The 19,896-nt window shown below is 40.2% G+C and overlaps 1 protein-coding gene across 1 annotated transcript; it reads left to right on the forward strand.

Moving 5' to 3' along the window:
* The first annotated feature begins 13,635 nt into the window (after positions 1-13,635).
* Positions 13,636-17,741, forward strand: LOC116894327 (prostatic steroid-binding protein C1-like). Its single transcript, XM_032896022.1, has 3 exons — positions 13,636-13,708; positions 16,583-16,773; positions 17,598-17,741. The coding sequence occupies exons 1-3, from the start codon at positions 13,657-13,659 to the stop codon at positions 17,670-17,672; spliced, it is 318 nt and encodes a 105-aa protein (XP_032751913.1). The 5' UTR covers positions 13,636-13,656; the 3' UTR covers positions 17,673-17,741.
* The last annotated feature ends 2,155 nt before the right edge of the window (positions 17,742-19,896 follow it).

Here is a 19,896-nt window from a genome sequence, read left to right on the forward strand (position 1 = left end):
CATCCTGAGGAGCTAACCAATCACAGAAAGACATACATGGTATGCACTCATTGATAAGTGGCTATTAGCCCAAATGCTTTGAATTACCCTAGATGCCTAGAACAAATGAAACTCAAGACGGGATGATCAAAATGTGAATGCTTCACTCCTTCTTTAAAAAGGAACAAGAATACCCTTGGCAGGGAAGGGAGAGGCAAAGATTAAAACAGAGACTGAAGGAACACCCATTCAGAGCCTGCCCCACATGTGGCCCATACATATACAGCCACCCAATTAGACAAGATGGATGATGCAAAGAAGTGCAGACCGACAGGAGCTGGAGGTAGATCGCTCCTGAGAGACACAGCCAGAATACAGCAAATACAGAGGCGAATGCCAGCAGCAAACCACTGAACTGAGAATGGGACCCCCCCGTTGAAGGAATCAGAGAAAGAACTGGAAGAGCTTGAAGGGGCTCGAGACCCCATGTGTACAACAATGCCAAGCAACCAGAGCTTCAGGGACTAAGCCACTACCTAAAAGACTATACATGGACTGACCCTGGACTCTGACCTCATAGGTACTAATGAATATCCTAGTAAGAGCACCAGTTGAAGGGGAAGCCCTGGGTCCTGCTAAGACTGAACCACCAGCGAACTAGATTGTTAGGGGAAGGGCGGCAATGTGGGGAGGATGGTGAGGGGAACAGAACACCCATAAAAAAGGGGAGGGGGAGGGATTAGGGGGGATGTTTGCCTGGAAACTGGGAAAGGGAATAACACTCGAAATGTAAATAAGAAATAATCAAGTTAATAAAAAAAAAAAAAAAAAAAAAGTGTTTTGTTCTTGGCATCTTTTACTCCCTATGAATTCCAGAAAGAAAGATGTCAGAAAAACCTGACATTAAACAGTGAACTCACAAGTAAATAAGAATAGATTTCATTTCTCTATCTTGAGCACATATTTCTTCTGTTTTATATGGATCCATACTTTGTTTTCTTGTCACTATTTCAATAATGATGACGATTTCAATCACCACTATCAATTTGTTTTGTTTAGCCTCCATAACTCTTTTTGTGTAGATCTTTTGTTATTGATCTCCCAGCAACTGCCATTCTGATATCAGTTGTTCTAGTTTTAGAAGAACTAAAACTAGTTCTTATGTTCTTATCATTCTAATATATGGTTTTTATTATATAAAATAAATATACTGGTAGGTTTTGATTTTGACTCTCTCTTTAGAAACTAACCTAAAAAAACCAAAACAAAAAACAAAAAACAAAACCAAAAACAATAGTCTCTCTGACCCCGGCCCATAGCTCTGTGCTCCCAAATCCTGTAGGAGAGAGAGCTGATCACCCAGAAGTGCAGGTAATCCTGAGACTGCAGGGCAGGACAGACTGCCACTTCCGCTCACATTTGCCTACATCCCTGGCCCAAGAGAAAACTGCATAGTGCCTCTGGACACAGGAATATAGGAGCAGTCAGCTGCAGGAGCCCTGCTGTCCAGATCTGTGTCCCAATCTGAACTGATCAGGTCAAACAGCTCCTTGAACCCAAATCCCGTAGGAGGGAGATCTAGACCCTCAGAGGTACAGGTTCCCTGAGAACCTAGAGGAGACTACTCTCTGCTCACATTCCCGACTCAAGAGGAAAACACCTAGTGCCATCAGTGGCCTCTGCACACAGGGACCTAGGAGCAGTAGGGACAAAACCCTTCAGGTTGTTGCCTTCTTGGAGAGCTGAAAGCCAGCCACCAGGAGTGACTACATGCCTGGGAGCAGAACACTCTGTTCCCATAATTGGCTGAAAGAAACAGGACAACAAGTCTACAGGAGTGCTGACACACAGGCCCACAGGAAGGTCAAGCCACCATTAGAAACAGCAAGAACGGCTAACACCAGAGACAACCTGATGGCGAGAGGCAAGCACAGGAGCCCAAGCAACAGAAACCAAGACTACTTGGCATCATCAGAGCCCAGTTCTCCCACTAAAGCAAATGCTGAATATTTAAACACTCCAGAAAAGCAAGACCTAGATTTAAAACCTAAAACCTTAAGGAATTACAGGACAACACAAATAAACAAGTAGAATCCTTTAAAGAGGAAACACAAAATCCCTTAAAGAACTAATGGAAAAAAACAACCAAACAGGAGAAGGAAATGAACAAAACCACCACCGAGTTAAAAATGAAAATAAAAACAATAAAGAAAGCACAAAGGGAGACGACCCTGGAGATAGAAACCTAGGGAAGAAATCACGAGTCATAGATGCAAGCATCACCAAGAGAATACAAGAGATTGAAGAAAGAATCTCAGGAGCAGAAATATCATTGACACAACTGTCAAAGAAAATGTAAAAGGCAAAAAGCTCCTAGTTGAAAACATACAGGAAATTCAGGTCACAATGAGAAGATAAAACATAAGGATAGTAGGTATAGAAGGGAGAGAAGACTCTCAACTTAAAGGGCCAGTAAATATCTTCAACAAAATCAGAAGACAACTTCCCTAACCTAAAGAAAGAGATGCCCATAAACATACAAGAAGCATACAGAACTCCAAATAGATTGGACCAGAAAAGAAATTCCTCCCATTACATAATAATCAAAACACCCAATGCACAAAGTAAAGAAAGAATATTAAAAGCAGTAAGGGAAAAAGGTCTAGTAACATATAAAGGCAGACCTATCAGAATTACACCAGACTTCTCACCAGAGACTATGAAAGCCAGAAGATCCTGGGCAGATGTCATACAGACCCTAAGAGAACACAACTGCCAACCCAGGCTACTATATCCAGCAAAATTCTCAATTAACATAGATGGAGAAACCAAGATGTTCCATGACAAAACCAAATTTACACAATATTTTTCTATAAATCCAGCCCTACATAGGATAATAAATGGCAAAGTCCAACACAAGGAGGTAAACTACACCCCAGTAAAAGCAAGAATGTAATCTCCTTGCAACAAAACCAAAAGAAGAGAAGCACACAAACATAATCCCACTTCCAAATATGAAAATAACAGGAAGCAACAATCACTCTTCTTTAATATCTCTCAACTTCAATGGACTCAATTACTCAATAACAATAAAAAGATTAACAGACTAGATAGTAAATAGGATCCAGCATTTTGCTGTCTACAGGAAACACACCTCACAGACAAAGACAGACACTACCTCAGAGTAAAAGGCTGGAAAATCACTTTCCAATCAAATGGTCTGAATAAGTAAGCCAGAGTATCATTCTAATGTTGAATAAAATCGACTTTCAACCAAAAGTCATCAAAAAAGATAAGGAAGAACATTTCAACAAAGAACTTCAGACCAATTTCTCTTATGAATATGGATGCAAAAATACTCAATAAAACACTTGCAAACTGCTGCAGTACAGACAACGCCCAGACCTGAAGGGGATTGGTCAACAGTTCTCTGCACCCAAATCCCATGGAAGGGAGAGCTAAACCTTCAGAGAGGCAGACACGCCTGGGAAGCCAGAAGAGACTACACTCTGCCTACATTTCTGACTACGGAGGAAAACACCTAACGCCATCTGGGACCCCGGTGCACGGGGGCCCCAGGAAAAGGCAGGGCAAGCCATCCTGGTTGCTGTCCTCATGGAGAGCTCAAAAGCAGCTCCCCACAAGCAACTTGGGCCATGGGACCACACATAAGGCCAACTTTTCTGCTCCAAGCAACCTGCCTGGTGGATTCAGAACACGTGCCCACAGGAACAGCTGAAGACCAGTACACAGGAAAGACTATATGACCGAAAGAAGAATGCTCTGTTCCCATAACTGGCTGAAAGAAAACAGGAAAACAGGTCTACAGCACTCCTAACACACAGGCCTATAGGATGGTCTAGCCACTGTCAGAAATAACCGAACAGGGTAATAACAAACACCAGAGACAACCTGATGGCAAGAGGCAAGTGCAGGAACCCAAGCAACAGAAACTAAGACTACATGGCATCATCTGAGCCCAATTCTCCCACCAAAGCAAACACTGAATATCCAAACACACCAGAAAAGCAAGACCTAGATTTAAAATCACATTTGATCATGATGACGGAGGACTTCAAGAAAGACATAAAGTATTCCCTTAGAGAAACAGAGGAAAACATACATAGACAAGTAGAAGCCTATAGAGAGGAGTCACAAAAATCCCTGAAAGAATTCCAGGAAAACACAATCAAACAGTTGAAGGAATTAAAAATGGATAATAGAAGCAATAAAGAAAGCACACAGGGAAACAACCCTGGGTATAGAAAACCAAAGGAAGAGACAAGGAGCTGTAGATACAAGCATCACAAAGATAATATAAGAGATAGAAGAGAGAATCTCAGTAGTAGAAGATTCCATAGAAATCATTGACACAACAGTCAAAGATAGTGCAAGACAGAAAAAGCTACTGGTCCAAAACATACAGTAAATTCAGGACTCAATGAGAAGATCAAACCTAAGGACAATAGGTATAGAAGAGAGTGAAGACTCCCAGCTCAAAAGACCAGTAAATATCTTCAACAAAATCATAGAAGAAAACTTCCCTAACCTAATGAAAGAGATGCCCATGAACATACAAGAAGCCTACAGAACTCCACATAGATTGGACCAGAAAAGGAAGTCCTCCCGTCACATAATAGTCAAAACACCAAATGCACAAAACAAAGAGAATATTAAAAGCAGTAAGGGAAAAAGGTCAACATAAAGGGAGACCTATCAGAATCACACCAGACTTTTCACCAGAGACTATGAAAGCCAGAAGATCCTGGACAGATGTCATACATATCCTAAGAGAACATAAAATGTCAGCCCAGGTTACTGTATTGTAGGGCGCCCTCCTGTGGTGAACAACGGTACTGCGCATGTGCAGGTTTTGCACCTGGCATCAGTTGGCTGGTAATATGCTAATGAGGGAGCGGTACCATGCTAATAAGGTGATTCATGCTCCGCCAATCCCTGAAGGACAATTAGCATAGACTCAGCCTGCTGTCTATATAAGGCTAGAGCTTTTGCTGCTTGAGGTCCCCGTATCAGTAAAGAGGTGGTCCTGCAATAAAGGCTGTTGAGAAGAATCCGACGGTGTTGCGTCTTCCTTGCCAGATGAAGTGGGCGCGACACTGTATCCTGCAAAACTCTCAATTAACATAGATGGAGAAAGCAAGACATTCCATTGCAAAACAAAATTTACACAATCTTTCCACAAATCCAGCCCTACAAAGGATAATAAATGGTAAAGACCAACATAAGGAGGCAAGCTACCCCCTAGAAAAAGCAGGAAACTAATCGTCTTGGAAACAAAACAAAGAGAAGAAAAGCACACAAACATAATCTTACATCCAAATATGAATATAACAGGAAGCAATAATCACTATTCTTTAATATCTCCCAACATCAATGGTCTCAACTCCCCAATAAAGAGACATAGATTAACAAATTGGATATGCAATGAGGACCCTGCATTCTGCTGTCTACAAGAAACACACCTCAGAGACAAAGACAGACACTCCCTCAGAGTGAAAGGCTGGAAAATAACTTTCCAAGCAAATGGTCTGAAGAAGCAAGCTGGAGTAGCCATTCTAATATCGAATAAAATCGATTTTCAACTAAAAGTCATCAAAAAAGATAAGGAAGGACACTTCATATTCATAAAAGGAAAAATCCACCAAGATGAACTCTCAATCCTAAATATCTATGTTCCAAATAAAAGGGCACCTACATACATAAAAGAAACCTTACTAAAGCTCAAAGCACACATTGCACCTCACACAATAATAGTAGGAGATTTCAACACCCCACTCTCATCAATGGACAGGTTATGGAAACAGAAAGTAAACAGAGACATAGACAGACTAAGAGAAGTCATGAATCAAATGCACTTAACAGATATTTATAGAACACTCTGTCCCAAAACAAAAGGATATACCTTCATCTCACCACCTCATGGTAATTTCTCCAAAACTGACCATATACTTGGTCATAAAACAGGCCTCAACAGATACAGAAAGATAGAAATAATCCCATGCGTCCTATCAGACTACCACGGGCTAAAGCTGGTCTTCAACAACAATAAGCGAAGAACGCCCACATATACATGGAAGTTGAACAATGCTCTACTCAATGATAACCTGGTCAAGGAAGAAATAAAGAAGGAAATTAAAGACTTCTTAGAATTTAATGAAAATGAAGGTACAACATACTCAAACTTATTGGACACAGTAAAAGCTGTGCTAAGAAGAAAACTCATATCTCTGAGTGCCTGCAGGAAAAAACAGGAGAGAGCATATATCAGCAGCTTGACAGCACACCTAAAAGCTCTAGAACAAAAGAAGCAAATACACCCAGGAGGAGTAGAAGGGAAGAAATAATGAAACTCAGAGCTGAAATCAACCAAGTAGAAGAGGACCATACAAAGAATCAACAGAACCAAAAGTTGGTTCTTTGAGAAAATCAACAAGATAGATAAACCCTTAGCCAGACTAACGAGAGGACACAGAGAGTGTGTCCAAATCAACAAAAATCAGAAATGAAAAGGGAGACATAACTACAGAATCAGAGGAAATTAAAAAAATCATCAGATCCTACTATAAAAGTCTATATTCAACAAAACTTGAAAATCTGCAGGAAATGGATAATTTCCTAGACAGATACCTGGTACCGAAGTTAAATCAGGAACAGATAAACCATTTAAACAACCCCATAACTCCTAATGAAATAGAAGCAGTCATTAAAGGTCTCCCAACCAAAAAAAAAAAAAAAAGGTCTCCCAACTAAAAAGAGCCCTTGTCCAGATGGGTTCAGTGCAGAATTCTATCCGACCTCCATAGAAGACCTCATACCAATACTATCCAAACTATTCCACAAAATTGAAACAGACGGAGCACTACCGAATTCCTTCTATGAAGCCACAAGTACTCTTATACCTAAACCACACAAAGACCCAAAGAAGAAAGAGAACTTCAGACCATTTCCTTTATGAACATCGATGCAAAAATACTCAATAAAATTCTGGCAAACTGAATCCAAGAGCACATGAAAACAATCATCCACCATGATCAAGAAGGCTTCATCCCAGGCATGCAGTGATGGTTCAATATACAGAAAACCATCAACTTAATCCATTATAAAAACAAACTGAAGAACAAAACCACATGATCATTTCATTAGATGCTGAGAAAGCATTTGACAAAATTCAACACCCCTTCATGATAAAAGTCCTGGAAAGAATAGGAATTCAAAGTCCATACCTAAACATGTAAAAGCCATATACAGCAAACCAGTGGCTAACATTAAACTAAATGGACAGAAACTTGAAACAATACCACTAAAATCAGGGTCTAGACAAGGCGGCCCACTCTCTCCCTACTTATTCAATATAGTTCTTGAAGTTCTAGCCAGAGCAATCAGACAACAAAAGGAGATCAAGGGGATACAGATTGGAAAAGAAGAAGTCAAAATATCACTATTTGCAGATGATATGATAGTATATTTAAGTGATCCCAAAAGTTCCACCAGAGAACTACTAAAGCTGATAAACAACTTCAGCAAAGTGGCTGGGTATAAAATGAACTCAAATAAATCAGTAGCCTTCTTCTAATCAAAAGAGAAACAAGCCGAGAAAGAAATAAGGAAAACGACACCTTTCAGTATAGTCCCAAATAATATAAAATACCTTGGTGTGACTTTAACCAAGCAAGTAAAAGATCTGTATAGTAAGAACTTCAAGCCTCTGAAGAAAGAAACTGAAGAAAATCTCAGAAGATTGAAAGAATGTCCATGCTCATGGATTAGCAGGATTAATAGAGTAAAATGGCCATTTTACGAAAAGCGATCTACAGATTCAATGCAATCCCCATCAAAATACCAATACAATTCTTCAGAGAGTTAGACAGAACAATTTGCAAATTCATCTGGAACAAAAAACCCAGGAGAGCTAAAACTATCCTCAACAATAAAAGGACTTCTGGGGGAATCACTATCCCTGAACTCAAGCAGTATTACAGAGCAATAGTGGCAAAAACTGCATGGTATTGGTACAGAGACAGACAGATAGACCCGTGGAATAGAATTGAAGACCCAGAAATGAACCCACACACCTATGGTCACTTGATTTTTGACAAAAGAGCCAAAACCATCCAATGGAAAAAAAGATAGCATTTTCAGCAAATGGTGCTGGTTCAAATGGAGGTCAGCATGTAGAAGAATGCAGATCTATCCATGCTTATCCCTGTACAAAGCTTAAGTCCAAGTGGATCAAGGACCTCCACTTCAATCCAGATACACTCAAACTAATAGAAGAAAAAGTGGGGAAGCATCTCGAACACATGGGCACTGGAGAAAATTTCCTGAACAAAACACCAATGACTTATGCTCTAAGATCAAGAATCGACAAATGGGATCTCATAAAACTGCAAAGCTTCTGTAAGGCAAAGGACACTGTGGTTAGGACAAAATGGCAACCAACAGATTGGGAACATATCTTTACCAATCTTACAACTGATAGAGGGCTTGTATCCAAAATATACAAAGAACTCAAGAAGTTAGACCGCAGGGAGACAAATAACCCTATTAAAAAATGGGGTTCAGAGCTAAACAAAGAATTCACAGCTGAAGAATGCTGAATGGCTGAGAAACACCTAAAGAAATGTTCAACATCTTTAGTCATAAGGGAAATGCAAATCAAAACAACCCTGAGATTTCACCTCACACCAATGAGAATGTCTAAGATCAAAAACTCAGGTGACAGCAAATACTGGCGAGGATGTGGAGAAAGAGGATCACTCCTCCGTTGTTGGTGGGATAGCAGACTGGTGCAACCATTCTGGAAATCAGTCTGGAGGTTCCTCAGAAAATTGGACATTGAACTACCTGATGACCCAGCTATACCTCTATTGGGCATATACCACAAGATGCCCCAACATATGACAAAGACACATGCTCCCCTATGTTCATAGCAGCCTTATTTATAATAGCCAGAAGCTGGAAAGAACTCAGATGCCCTTCGACAGAGGAATGGATACAGAAAATGTGGTACATCTATACAATGGAATATTACTCAACTATCAAAAACAATGACTTTATGAAATTCATAGGCAAATGGCTGGATCTGGAAAATATCATCCTGAGTGAGTTAACCCAATCACAGAAAAACAGACATGGTATGCACTCATTGATAAGTGGCTATTAGCCCAAATGTTTGAATTACCCTAGATATACAGAACACATGAAACTCAAGAAGGATGACCAAAATTCGAATGCTTCACTCCTTCTTTAAAAGGAGAACAAGAATACCCTTGGGAGGGAATAGGGAGGCAAAATTTAGAACAGAGGCAGTAGTAACGCCCATTCAGAGGCTGCCCCAATTGTGGCCCATACATATACAGCCACCCAATTAGATAAGATGGATGAAGCTACAGCAAATACATAGGCGAGTGTCAGCAGTGAACCACTGAACTGAGAACGGGATCCCTGTTGAAGGAATCAGAGAAAGGACTGGAAGAGCTTGAAGGGGCTCGAGACCCCATATGAACTACAATGCCAACCAACCAGAGCTTCCAAGGACTAAGCCACTACCCAAAGATTATACATGGACTGACTCTGGGCTCCAACCTTATAGGTAGCAATGAATAGCCTAGTAAGATCATCAGTGTAAGGGGAAGCCCTTGGCCCTGCCAAGACTGAACCCCCAGTAAACCTGATTGTTGGGAGGAGGGCAGTAATAGGGGAAGGGTGGGGAGGGAAATAGCCATAGAGTTGGGGAGTGGAGGGGTTAGGGGGATGTTGGCCTGGAACCTGGGTAGCGGAATAAGAATCGAAATGTAAATAAGAAATACTCAATAAAGATGGAAAAAAAGTTCATCTCAGTCTATTTTTCCATTGATGAATATAAAGTGTCCTTCTTTATTTTTTCCAGTAACTTTGGTTGACAGTCCATTTTATTTGATATTAGAATGGGTACTCCAGCTTGCTTCTTGGGACCATTTGCTTGGAAAGTTGTTTTCCAGCCTTTTACTCTGAAGTAGTGTCTGTCTTTGTCACTGAGATGTGTTTCCTATACGCAGCTAAATGCCTTATCCTCTTTACATATCCAGTCTATTAGTCTTTTTATTGAGGAATTGAGTCCATTGATGTTAAGAGATATTAAGAAGTATGTTTCTTGGAAATATTCAACACCATCAGTAGACACCACTTTGCAACATCAAGTAGATGGTAGGCACCCTGGTTAGCCACTTGCTACACATTCCTGGGAATGGGTAGCAAGAATATTTATTATAACAGTGCAGTCTTTGGAGGAAGGAATCAAACATGCATGGCATGCATGGACAATACAGATGAGCCCTGGCCTGAAAATGCAAGGGTATGGTCGTCTATCCAAGAGAGGAACACATCACTTCACCCCTGCTCTCATGTCCTGTTCTACAGCTTTATATATTTATTTTTATTTTTTTAGTGTTTTTTGGTTGATTGATTGATTGACTGATTGATTGAGACATGGTTTCTCTGTGTGGCCCTGGCTTTTCTGGAACTCATTCTGTAGGCCAGCTAGTCTTGAATTCACAAAAATCTGCCTGCCTCTGTCTCCCAAATCCTGGGATTAAAGGTACATACTGTCACAACCCAGCAGCTTTTTAAAAAAATGTTCTTTAATCTTCAGTTAAATTTTATCCTGATATTTTATTGTTTTTATAGTTTAAGAATAGAATCAATCCTTAGTCTATAAATCAGAAAACTTGGTTCTTAGCATTTACTAATTCTACTGCTTTATGAGGTAGTTCATAAATAGGAGCCCTGCTTAGTTGATTTATAAACTGTAACTTTATTTGGTGGAATCTATAACAATATGACATCTTCAGACAGGGACAGTATTTTGTCCTCTCTCCACTATGGCTGTCTCTGAATTTTCTGGGTATGGTTGCTATGGGTAGGACACTCACATTGTGAATAAACACAGAACGTGGAAACCCTTTGTTACAAGATGTGACAAGACAGCTTTCAGCTATTCTTCATTCAGGGTGACGTTTGTCCTTGGCTTATAAGCAATCTTTTCATAATGAGGTACATTTTTGAATGCATAATTAATTTTATGCTTTTACAATAAAATTATTAATCCGAAAATTTTTTATCACATTATTTATTTATATTTTGTGTGTATATGTGAGCATATCACTGTAAGCAGGTGAAGGTCAGAGGACATGTAGATTACAGGGATGAAAAGTCAGGTCATTTGGCTTGGTGGGAAGCAACTTTCTTCACTGAATCATTTTGCCAGCACGTAAAATGTTCTTGCTAAGTTTTATATGCTGTCCTGTCTTCATCTAGTAAGAAGATTAAGGGGTTTTTCTTCTTCATTAAGCTGACGTAGCATATCATGTGTATTGATCTGCACATACAGACTCATTTTTACAATATTGTTGATAACAGTGACTAGTCTTTCCTATGTGCTGTTGGATTTCGTTTGCTGAAAACTGATGATGATGATGTTTGAAAGTATGCTCATCAAGGATACTGGAGTTCTGTGGAGTTCTTCATGTGTGTGTGTGTGTGTGTGTGTGTGTGTGTGTGTGTGTGTGTGTGTTTTTTGCATGTACTTTTATATGATTTTTGACCTGAGAAATACTGGCCTCTTAGGATGTTTTAGGAACAATTCTCTAAAATGAAGCTTTGTAATAAAAGAGCAATAAAAAATCTTAGTTCTCTAAATGTTTAGTAGAATTCAGTAGGAAAATCATTTTTTTCCTGGCCTTTGTTACATATATATCCCAATAACACAATGTAATCTATTCAGGTTTTTAAAATTCTTCGTGAGTCCATCTTGGTAGAATATCCATGTTCAGAAATGGCTCCTTCTTGTGTATTATCACATTTCTAGGTATGAAGTTGATCATAAGGCCTAGGCCAATCCTTTGAATTTTCTTCCTAGGGGATAACAGGTAATGGTTCCCTTCTCATGTCAGTTTCATTCAGTTTTTGTCCATTTGTCTGTATATTAGTCTAAATATGTATTTCTCTAGTGTGTTCATAGTTCGGAAGAATTGTGTCTTTGCTTTACTTATGTGTTCTATGCTTTTTGCTCTATTTTTTTCATTTATGTACTCAGTATTTCTTTCCTTAATGACTTTGGAGTTAATTTTGCATTTTTTAAAATTTTTTATTTTTTTTCTCCATCTTTATAAACTTGGGTATTTCTTGTTTACATTTCAATTTTTATTCCCTTTCCCAGTTTCCAGGCCAACATCCCCCTTACCCCTCCTCCTCCCCGTCTCTATGGGTGTTCCCCTTCCCATCCTCCCCCAACAATCACGTTCACTGGGGGCAGGACCCAGGGCTTCCCCTTCCACTGGTGCTCTTACTAGGCTATTCATTGCTATCTATGAGGTTGGAGCCCAGGGTCAGTCCATGTATAGTCTTTGGGTAGTGGCTTAGTCCCTGGAAGCTCTGGTTGGCATTGTTGTACATATGGGGTCTCGAGCCCCTTCAAGCTCTTCCAGTTCTTTCTCTGATTCCTTCAACAGGGATCCCGTTCTCAGTTCAGTGGCTTGCTGCTGGCACTTGCCTATGTATTTTCTGTATTCTGGCTGTGTCTCTCAGGAGAGATCTACATCCGGTTCCTGTCGGCTTGCACTTCTTTGCTTCATCCATCCTATCTAATTGGGTGGCTGTATAAGTATGGGCCACATGTGGGGCAGGCTCTGAATGGGTGTTCCTTCTGCCTCTGTTCTAAACTTTGCCTCCCTATTCCCTCCCAAGGGTATTCTTGTTCCCCTTTTAAAGAGGGAATGAAGCATTCGCATTTTGGTCATCCTTCTTGAGTTTCATGTGTTCTGTGCATCTAGGGTAATTCGAGCATTTGGGCTAATATCCACTCATCAATGAGTGCATACCATGTGTGATTGGGTTACCTCACTCAGGATGATATTTTCCAGTTCCATCTATTTACCTATGAATTTCATAAAGTCATTGTTTTTGATAGCTGAGTAGTATTCCATTGTGTAGATGTACCACATTTTCTGTATCCATTCCTCTGTTGAAGGGCATCTGGGTTCTTTCCAGCTTCTGGCTGCTATGAACATAGTGGAGCATGTGTCTTTGTTATATGTTGGGGCATCTTTTGGGCATATGCCCAATAAAGGTATAGCTGGGTCCTCAGGTAGTTCAAAGTCCAATTTTCTTAGGAACCTTTGCACTGAGGTTTTTTCTTTGGGATCTTCCTCATCTTTTAAATAGTTTGATGCTGATTGATGGATGAGTTTTGGCAGGGTACAAATGCAAAACTCTCATTCCCAGGGCAGGTATTTGTAGGTTTAGTGACCTAGAGAATGTCACCCTGTTGTCAGAAGTGACCTTGGCTGTTGAGAAGGAGAGAACTCAAGCACAATAACCAATAGTTTAAAAGTAAACTGAACTATTACAGTTGCTTCCTGGTGAAGGGAAAAGGTTGCTGGAAGGAATGATGATGTTCTCCTGAGGCTATTTCTTTGGGCTCTAACCCAACAGGATGGCAGGTGGGGAGGGGATCAGCCTTAAGTGACCCAGAAGGAGGGCTTAAAGCAGGCTTTGTGTCCTGCCACTTGCCTGAGGGCAGAACCATAAGCCTAACTACGTATAAATATCCTTGGTCCCCATGGACTCTGATAGTCCATTTGCTCACCATTTGCTAAGTCTAAAAGCAAACTGAGCACCATGAGACTAAGCCCGTGTCTTCTGATCATTTTGGCTGTTTGTTGCTATGAAAGTGAGTATTATGATTATCCATCCATGTCTACTGGTAAATTTGCCTCTTTGAAGAGTTACTAAGTTTATGTGTGATAAGGTTGAGGTAAGGAAAAGACAAATAATTTAAAATTTCTCCCAACCTCTTTTATTAACTCTCCGAAAAACCAAAACCTTCCAGATACATTCAGCTAATTTTCAACTGTTTAGGGAACTTGACTGGGTGGGCAACTAAAAAAACCATTATGAACAAAGGTCAGGAACTATTTTCACTAAATGTTTTCTGTTTGCTGTGTTATTTTTCACTTTTTTTTTTATCTAGGAAGGTGACTTGAGAGAGTTTTCTGTCCCTAATTGTCAATGTTCTCTGAATCTGTGAATAATGCATTTCAACTATGCTCTGAGAATAAGCATGTCTGTGTTATCTCATCAGCCTCCTGAGGGTCCTACCAACAACAGGAATAGAAATGGTTTGGTCATTACCAGTAAAATGTATATTGTTCTTAAATTAATAAAATTAACAATCCATTTGCATGCAAACAGAACATTCCTACATACTCTGTGCCTTCAAAATGAACCAAGTTTCACAGGCAGTTACTTTTTTTCCTTTCTGTATCTCTCCTGTCTGCCTAGCTACCCTTCATACTATAGCCTACAACATTTCCCTATAGTTTAATGGATTCTGCTTAAAGCTCACATCAGACCCTGTTTAGGATCTCTTAAGTATAGTATTGACATATCTCTGGGAAAACTGGGTCTGGGGGCACATTTCTGTGATCTAAGCTAGGTGACGTTAAACATGAGGAACTTGGGTCTAAGGTCAGATAAGGCCATATATGGAGATTTGGATTTTGTTTTTATATTTTCCTGACAAATTTTTATTTATAATAAGAATTTTAGATAAACAACACTGTTCAGAAGAAAAACTACAATAAAATCTTAATGGACATTTACCTTTACCTAGTTTGGGGTTGCTATCTGTAAAATGGGTTAATGTATTTTTATGTAATTCTTTGTAGGAGCAATGTGCTTTTTCTCTCCTCTCTCAGTTCTTGGATTCTCAGTTTTTCACTTATTTTTTAAAATTTTATTTTTCTTGGATATTTTATGTATTTACATTTCAAATGTTATCTCCTTTCCTCCTCTCCATATTCCTTCTCCCCTCCCCCTGCTTCTATGAAGATGCTCCCACTCCCACCCACCCACTCCCACCCACCCACTCCCACCTCAACACCATAGCATTCCCCTACATTAGGGAAATGAGCCTTCACAGGACCAAGGGCTTTTTCTCCTATGATGCCATTCTCTGCTACATATGCAGCTAGAGCCAAGGGTCCCTCCATGTGTAAGAGCCTTGATGGAAATGTGGAGTCAAGATTGGTAAAGTTGATTTCTTCAGTTCTACTCAAAACTCATCACAGATCTTTAGAATCCCTGAGGTAGGCATCAGTTTGCACTGTCAGCCTCCCTAGAAGTGAGTCTGATCATTATTGTGTAAAAGCAAAGCTTTTCCCAGATTCTTGAATGTGCTCTGGTGTGCAGCAAAACTGTTGAACTGTGTTATTTTAGCTTTTTACCTTGAGCTGTATCTGATGCCATCACATGATTCTGTCATTTTTCAAAAGACCACCTACACATAAGCAGTCTTCTTACTTTTTACTTTTCCTGTCTTGTAAAATTATAATTCTAATATTCATATAAAGTTGGATGATACAAAAATTCCTTTCTAAACTATCCAAGACTCACAAAATATGCTACAGAAGATGCAGTCAAACCTCAAACTTTAAAAAATAGATATTTATTTACTTACTATCCTGATTCAGGGCTGCCCTTCCCTGCCCACTTCTTCCTCTCATCTCAGTCTACACTTAAAAATTCTTCCATCCATTACTCCCCATGCTCCCCACCTTCTCCACAGAGAAGGGGGATACCCCTTGAGTATCACTCTCCCATGGGACATCCTGTCACAGCACACCTAAGCATGTCCTCTCCCACTGAGGCCCAACCAAGCAGACCAGTAAGGGGAAAGGGATCGAATGGCAGGCAACAGAGTCAGACACAGCCTGTATACCAATTGTTAAAGGACTCACACGAGGACCAAGCTGTCAATCTGCTACAAATGTGTAGGAGGTTTATGCCCAGCCTTTGAATGCTCTTTGGTTGGTGGTTCAGTGTCTGTGAGCCCCCATGGGCACAAGTTAGTTGACTCTGTAAGGTTTCTTGAATCTTCATTCAAAAGTTTCCCCAAACATTGGCTGATGTTTGGCTGTGGATTTCAGCATTTGTTTTCATCTGCCTCTCAGAAGGCAGTTATACCAGGCTCCTGTCTGCAAGCATAAAAGAGTATCATTAATAGTGTCAGGAATTGGCTCTTTTACATGATATCTATCTTAGGTTGGACCAGTCATTTGTTGCCCATTTCCTCAATCTCTTCTTTCTCTTTATTCCTGAGCATCTTATATAGGCAGGACAGGTGCTCAGTTGAAGGTTTTATGTGGAGTTGCAGATGTGGCCTAAATTACAGAAACAGAGATTCCACAATACTTTTTCTTCAGTTCCTTGCTTTGTAATGTTCAGGAATTTACAGTTTTGCATCAGCAGTCACATTAGCTGGCCACTATATCTAGTTATCCTGTTAAATATGAAATCCCAAATCTGCAGGTTCATGGAAAAATAATTAAAAATGGAAAGTAGCTGTGTGGCAGTAGCAAACTCCTTTAATCCCAGCACTCAGGAGGCAGAAGCAGGCAGATATCTGTGAGTTCAAAGCCATCCTGGTCTACATAGTGAGTTCTAGAACAGACAGGGATACACAGAGAAATCCTGTCTGGGCAACAAAACAAAATAAGTAATTTTTATTAAATAAACTCTTTTTCTTTCTCCTTACACTTTTTAGCTAATGCTGGCAATGTCTGTGATGCTGTTTTTCGTGAAAGCGTGACCTTCATTCTAGGAAGTAAGGAAAACCTGAGGAAGGAACTTGAGCAATATTCTGCCCCTCCCGAGGCTGTTAAGGCAAAACTGGAGGTGAAGCAATGTGTAGACCAGATGGGATACGGAGACAGACTTAAAGTAGCAGAAGTACTGGTATGTTTATTTTGTTTTACATTCTCAGAAGGGCACAAATGAAGTTGACCTGACATTGGGTGGGGAACATATGGATGGGGCAAAACAGGACATCATTTATAGGTTGGCTCAGGAATCCACTGCTGATCTGAGTTCATTTGTAGGCAGTACCTGGGATAGGTGCCTTCTTCTCAAAATGTGACACTATTGTGGCATACTAACAAGGAAAATTATGGCTCTAGAAAAGGAGGATTAAACTCTACCTCTAGACTTGCTGGGGTCTTTGCTGAAGTAATTGTTTGTATAGTAAATGAATAGTCTCTCTATTGACTGCTATGGGGAATGTTGCTAAATAAAAATACCAGATAGGAAGAAGGAAGCTGGAGACAACCCCATTAAGAGAAAAGTATTGACAGGATGCATTTCACAACCAAATTTTCTGGCTCTGCCAGGAGCCTGTGAACCTCCTGTTTCCAATATTTCTTACCCACTTCTGCCCTGACTCTCTTCTAGTTTCCCATGAAAAGGAAAATGAAGGCCACAATTCTAAATCATAAGAAGTTAAGCCAGGCAGAGATATGACCCAATGTGCTTCTTTCTGATCACAGAGAGTTCTAAAGAGCTATTGAGTTGAGACACATTGTTGAATGGACTCAGAGTTTATTCACTTGAATTTGGAGTTTCCACTAATATGCATATTTGATGTTATTTTCCTGAACACACTTTGCATTTCCCCTCCTGTCTTTCCACAGTGTCCTCCATGGACTCTTGGTTTGTTAGCAATAATGCAGAGCTGCCTTGACCCTCTTTATTCACCTTTTTCTTTGCTTTCTGTTTATTTCCAGATATACGTTTCACTTAGATGTCAGAAAGGATGGCTGGCAAAAGATATTTTTGATATTCCAGGGGAAAGTATTTGAACTAATTTTCCCTGCTTAATGTGAAGGTTTCAATGTCTTGTACTAATAAATTACACTCCGTGCATGCAACCATCTGTCTTTTGTTATCCTCAGTATTGTGTCTTGCATGGATTGGGTTTTGATAATAAATTTGCACTTTCCCTTTTTTGATACTTATTATTTATATTTCAAATGTTATTTCCTTTCCTGGTTTCCCAGTTATAAGCCCCTTATTCCATCCCCTTCCCCTTCTTCTATAAGGGTGTTCCCCTTCCCCAACCACCCCCCCTTCCTGCCCACCCTGACATTCCCCTACACTGTGGGGTCCAGCCTTGGCAAGAAAAAGGGCTTCTAGGTGTACCACATTTTCTGAATCCATTCCTCTGTTGAAGGGCACCTGGGTTCTTTCCAGCTTCTGGCTATTATAAATAAGGCTGTTATGAACATAGTGGTGTATGTGTCTTTGTTGTATGTTGGAACATTTTTTGGGTATATCCCCAGGAGAATAGTGCAATGTCCAATTTTCAGTGGAACCTCCAGACTGATTTTCAGAGAAGTTGCACCAGTTTGCAATCCCACCAACAGTACTGGAGTGTTCCTCTTTCTCTACATCCTTGCCAGCATCTGTAGTCACCTGAGTTTTTTATCTTAGCTATTCTGACTGGTGTGAGGTGGAATCTCTGGGTTGTTTTGATTTGCATTTCCCCAATGACTAAGGATGTTGAACATTTCTTTAGGTGCTTTTTGGCAATTTGATAATCCTCAACTGAGAATGTTTTGTTTAGCTCCATACCCCATTTTTTAATAGGGATATTTGGCTCTCTGGAGTCTAACTTCTTGAGTTCTTTGAATATTTTGGATTTTAGCCCTCTAACAGATGAAAGATTGGTAAAAATCTTTTCCCACTCTTTTGGTTGCTTTCTTTGTCAGGGTTCTCTAGAGTCACAGAAATTATGGGTAGTCTCTATATAATAAGACTTACAGTCTGTAGTCCAACTCCCCAACAATGATCAGCAGCAGCTGTGAATGGAAGTCCCTAGCGTGGCTCAGTCCCATGAGGAGGCAGGCAGAGAGGAGAGAGAGAGAGAGAGATTTTCCTTCTTCCAATGTCCTTATGTAAATCTCCAGCAGAAGCTGTGTCCCAGATTAAAGATGTATACCACCACGCCTGGGTCTGGGACTTGTTTTGTCCCAGGTGACCTTGAACTCAGAGATCTCCTTGCCTTGGTCTCCCGGGATTCATAGCCACTGCCTCATGATTTCCATGCCAAGGTCCAGGTCAGAAACTTGTATCTCCCAGCCTCAAGATCAGGATCAAAGGTGAGCCTTCCAATTCTGGATTATAGTTCATTCCAGATATAGTCAAGTTGACAACCAGGAATAGCCACCACAATCCACCCCTTGTCAACTTGACACAAATATCTCATGTCCACATGAAATAATAAAAAGGTCATGAATACACCTAACATGATATAACTGTTCCTCGTACAATCACAAACACATTTGTAAATTTACAGTGGTGCAGTATCCCTTGGAAACATTCTTTTAGTATCTCAACTTAAACACCGATTGATGTTAAAGAAATTAGGAGATAGATAAATGTGTTCTTAACAAAATAAATCAGAAGAAGCATTCATATCACTGTATAATCCTCCTTTCTGCAACTGGTTACATGGCCTTAGCTGGTATTTATAACTACCTTCCTCTACTACCCATTCTGTATTTCCTCCACCCTCTGCAAGCCCCTCAGCAGGTCTTGGCTCTTTTTCTGGAGGAGTGACCCATACCTTGGGTCTGTGTCCTTTGCCAGCCTGCTTAGATTAGGCTGCTGTAGTTTCCCATTGACTTTAATCACAGGACATAGTAGTACCCATACCAAGAGACACCCTAAGCGATCTCCAGCACTCCAGACATAATCTGTTTTACCTCCTTATGGAGAGGCAATCCAATTCCCCATGGTAATCCAGATCTATCACCCCTCCTAACACTGCCATTCTTTTCTTAGCCTGTTGGTTTAAGGCCATTAGAAGCCCAAAATGACCTGGAGGGAGTCTGAGCTTCCGGTTCAATGGAATGTTTGTTGTGGCTTCTAGTAGAGCACTCCCCCCTCTGGAACCAAAACTTCTAGGGCAGCAGAACCTAGAGTTGTGGGGACAAGAAGCACAAATTTTCCTAGCATGTCACTATGAGTGATAATGAGTGGAACTATTCACTTTTCCACCCCTTGATTCCTGGACCAATGGAT

This window comes from Rattus rattus, chromosome 2 (assembly GCF_011064425.1).
Source record: "Rattus rattus isolate New Zealand chromosome 2, Rrattus_CSIRO_v1, whole genome shotgun sequence".
Lineage (NCBI taxonomy): Eukaryota > Metazoa > Chordata > Mammalia > Rodentia > Muridae > Rattus > Rattus rattus.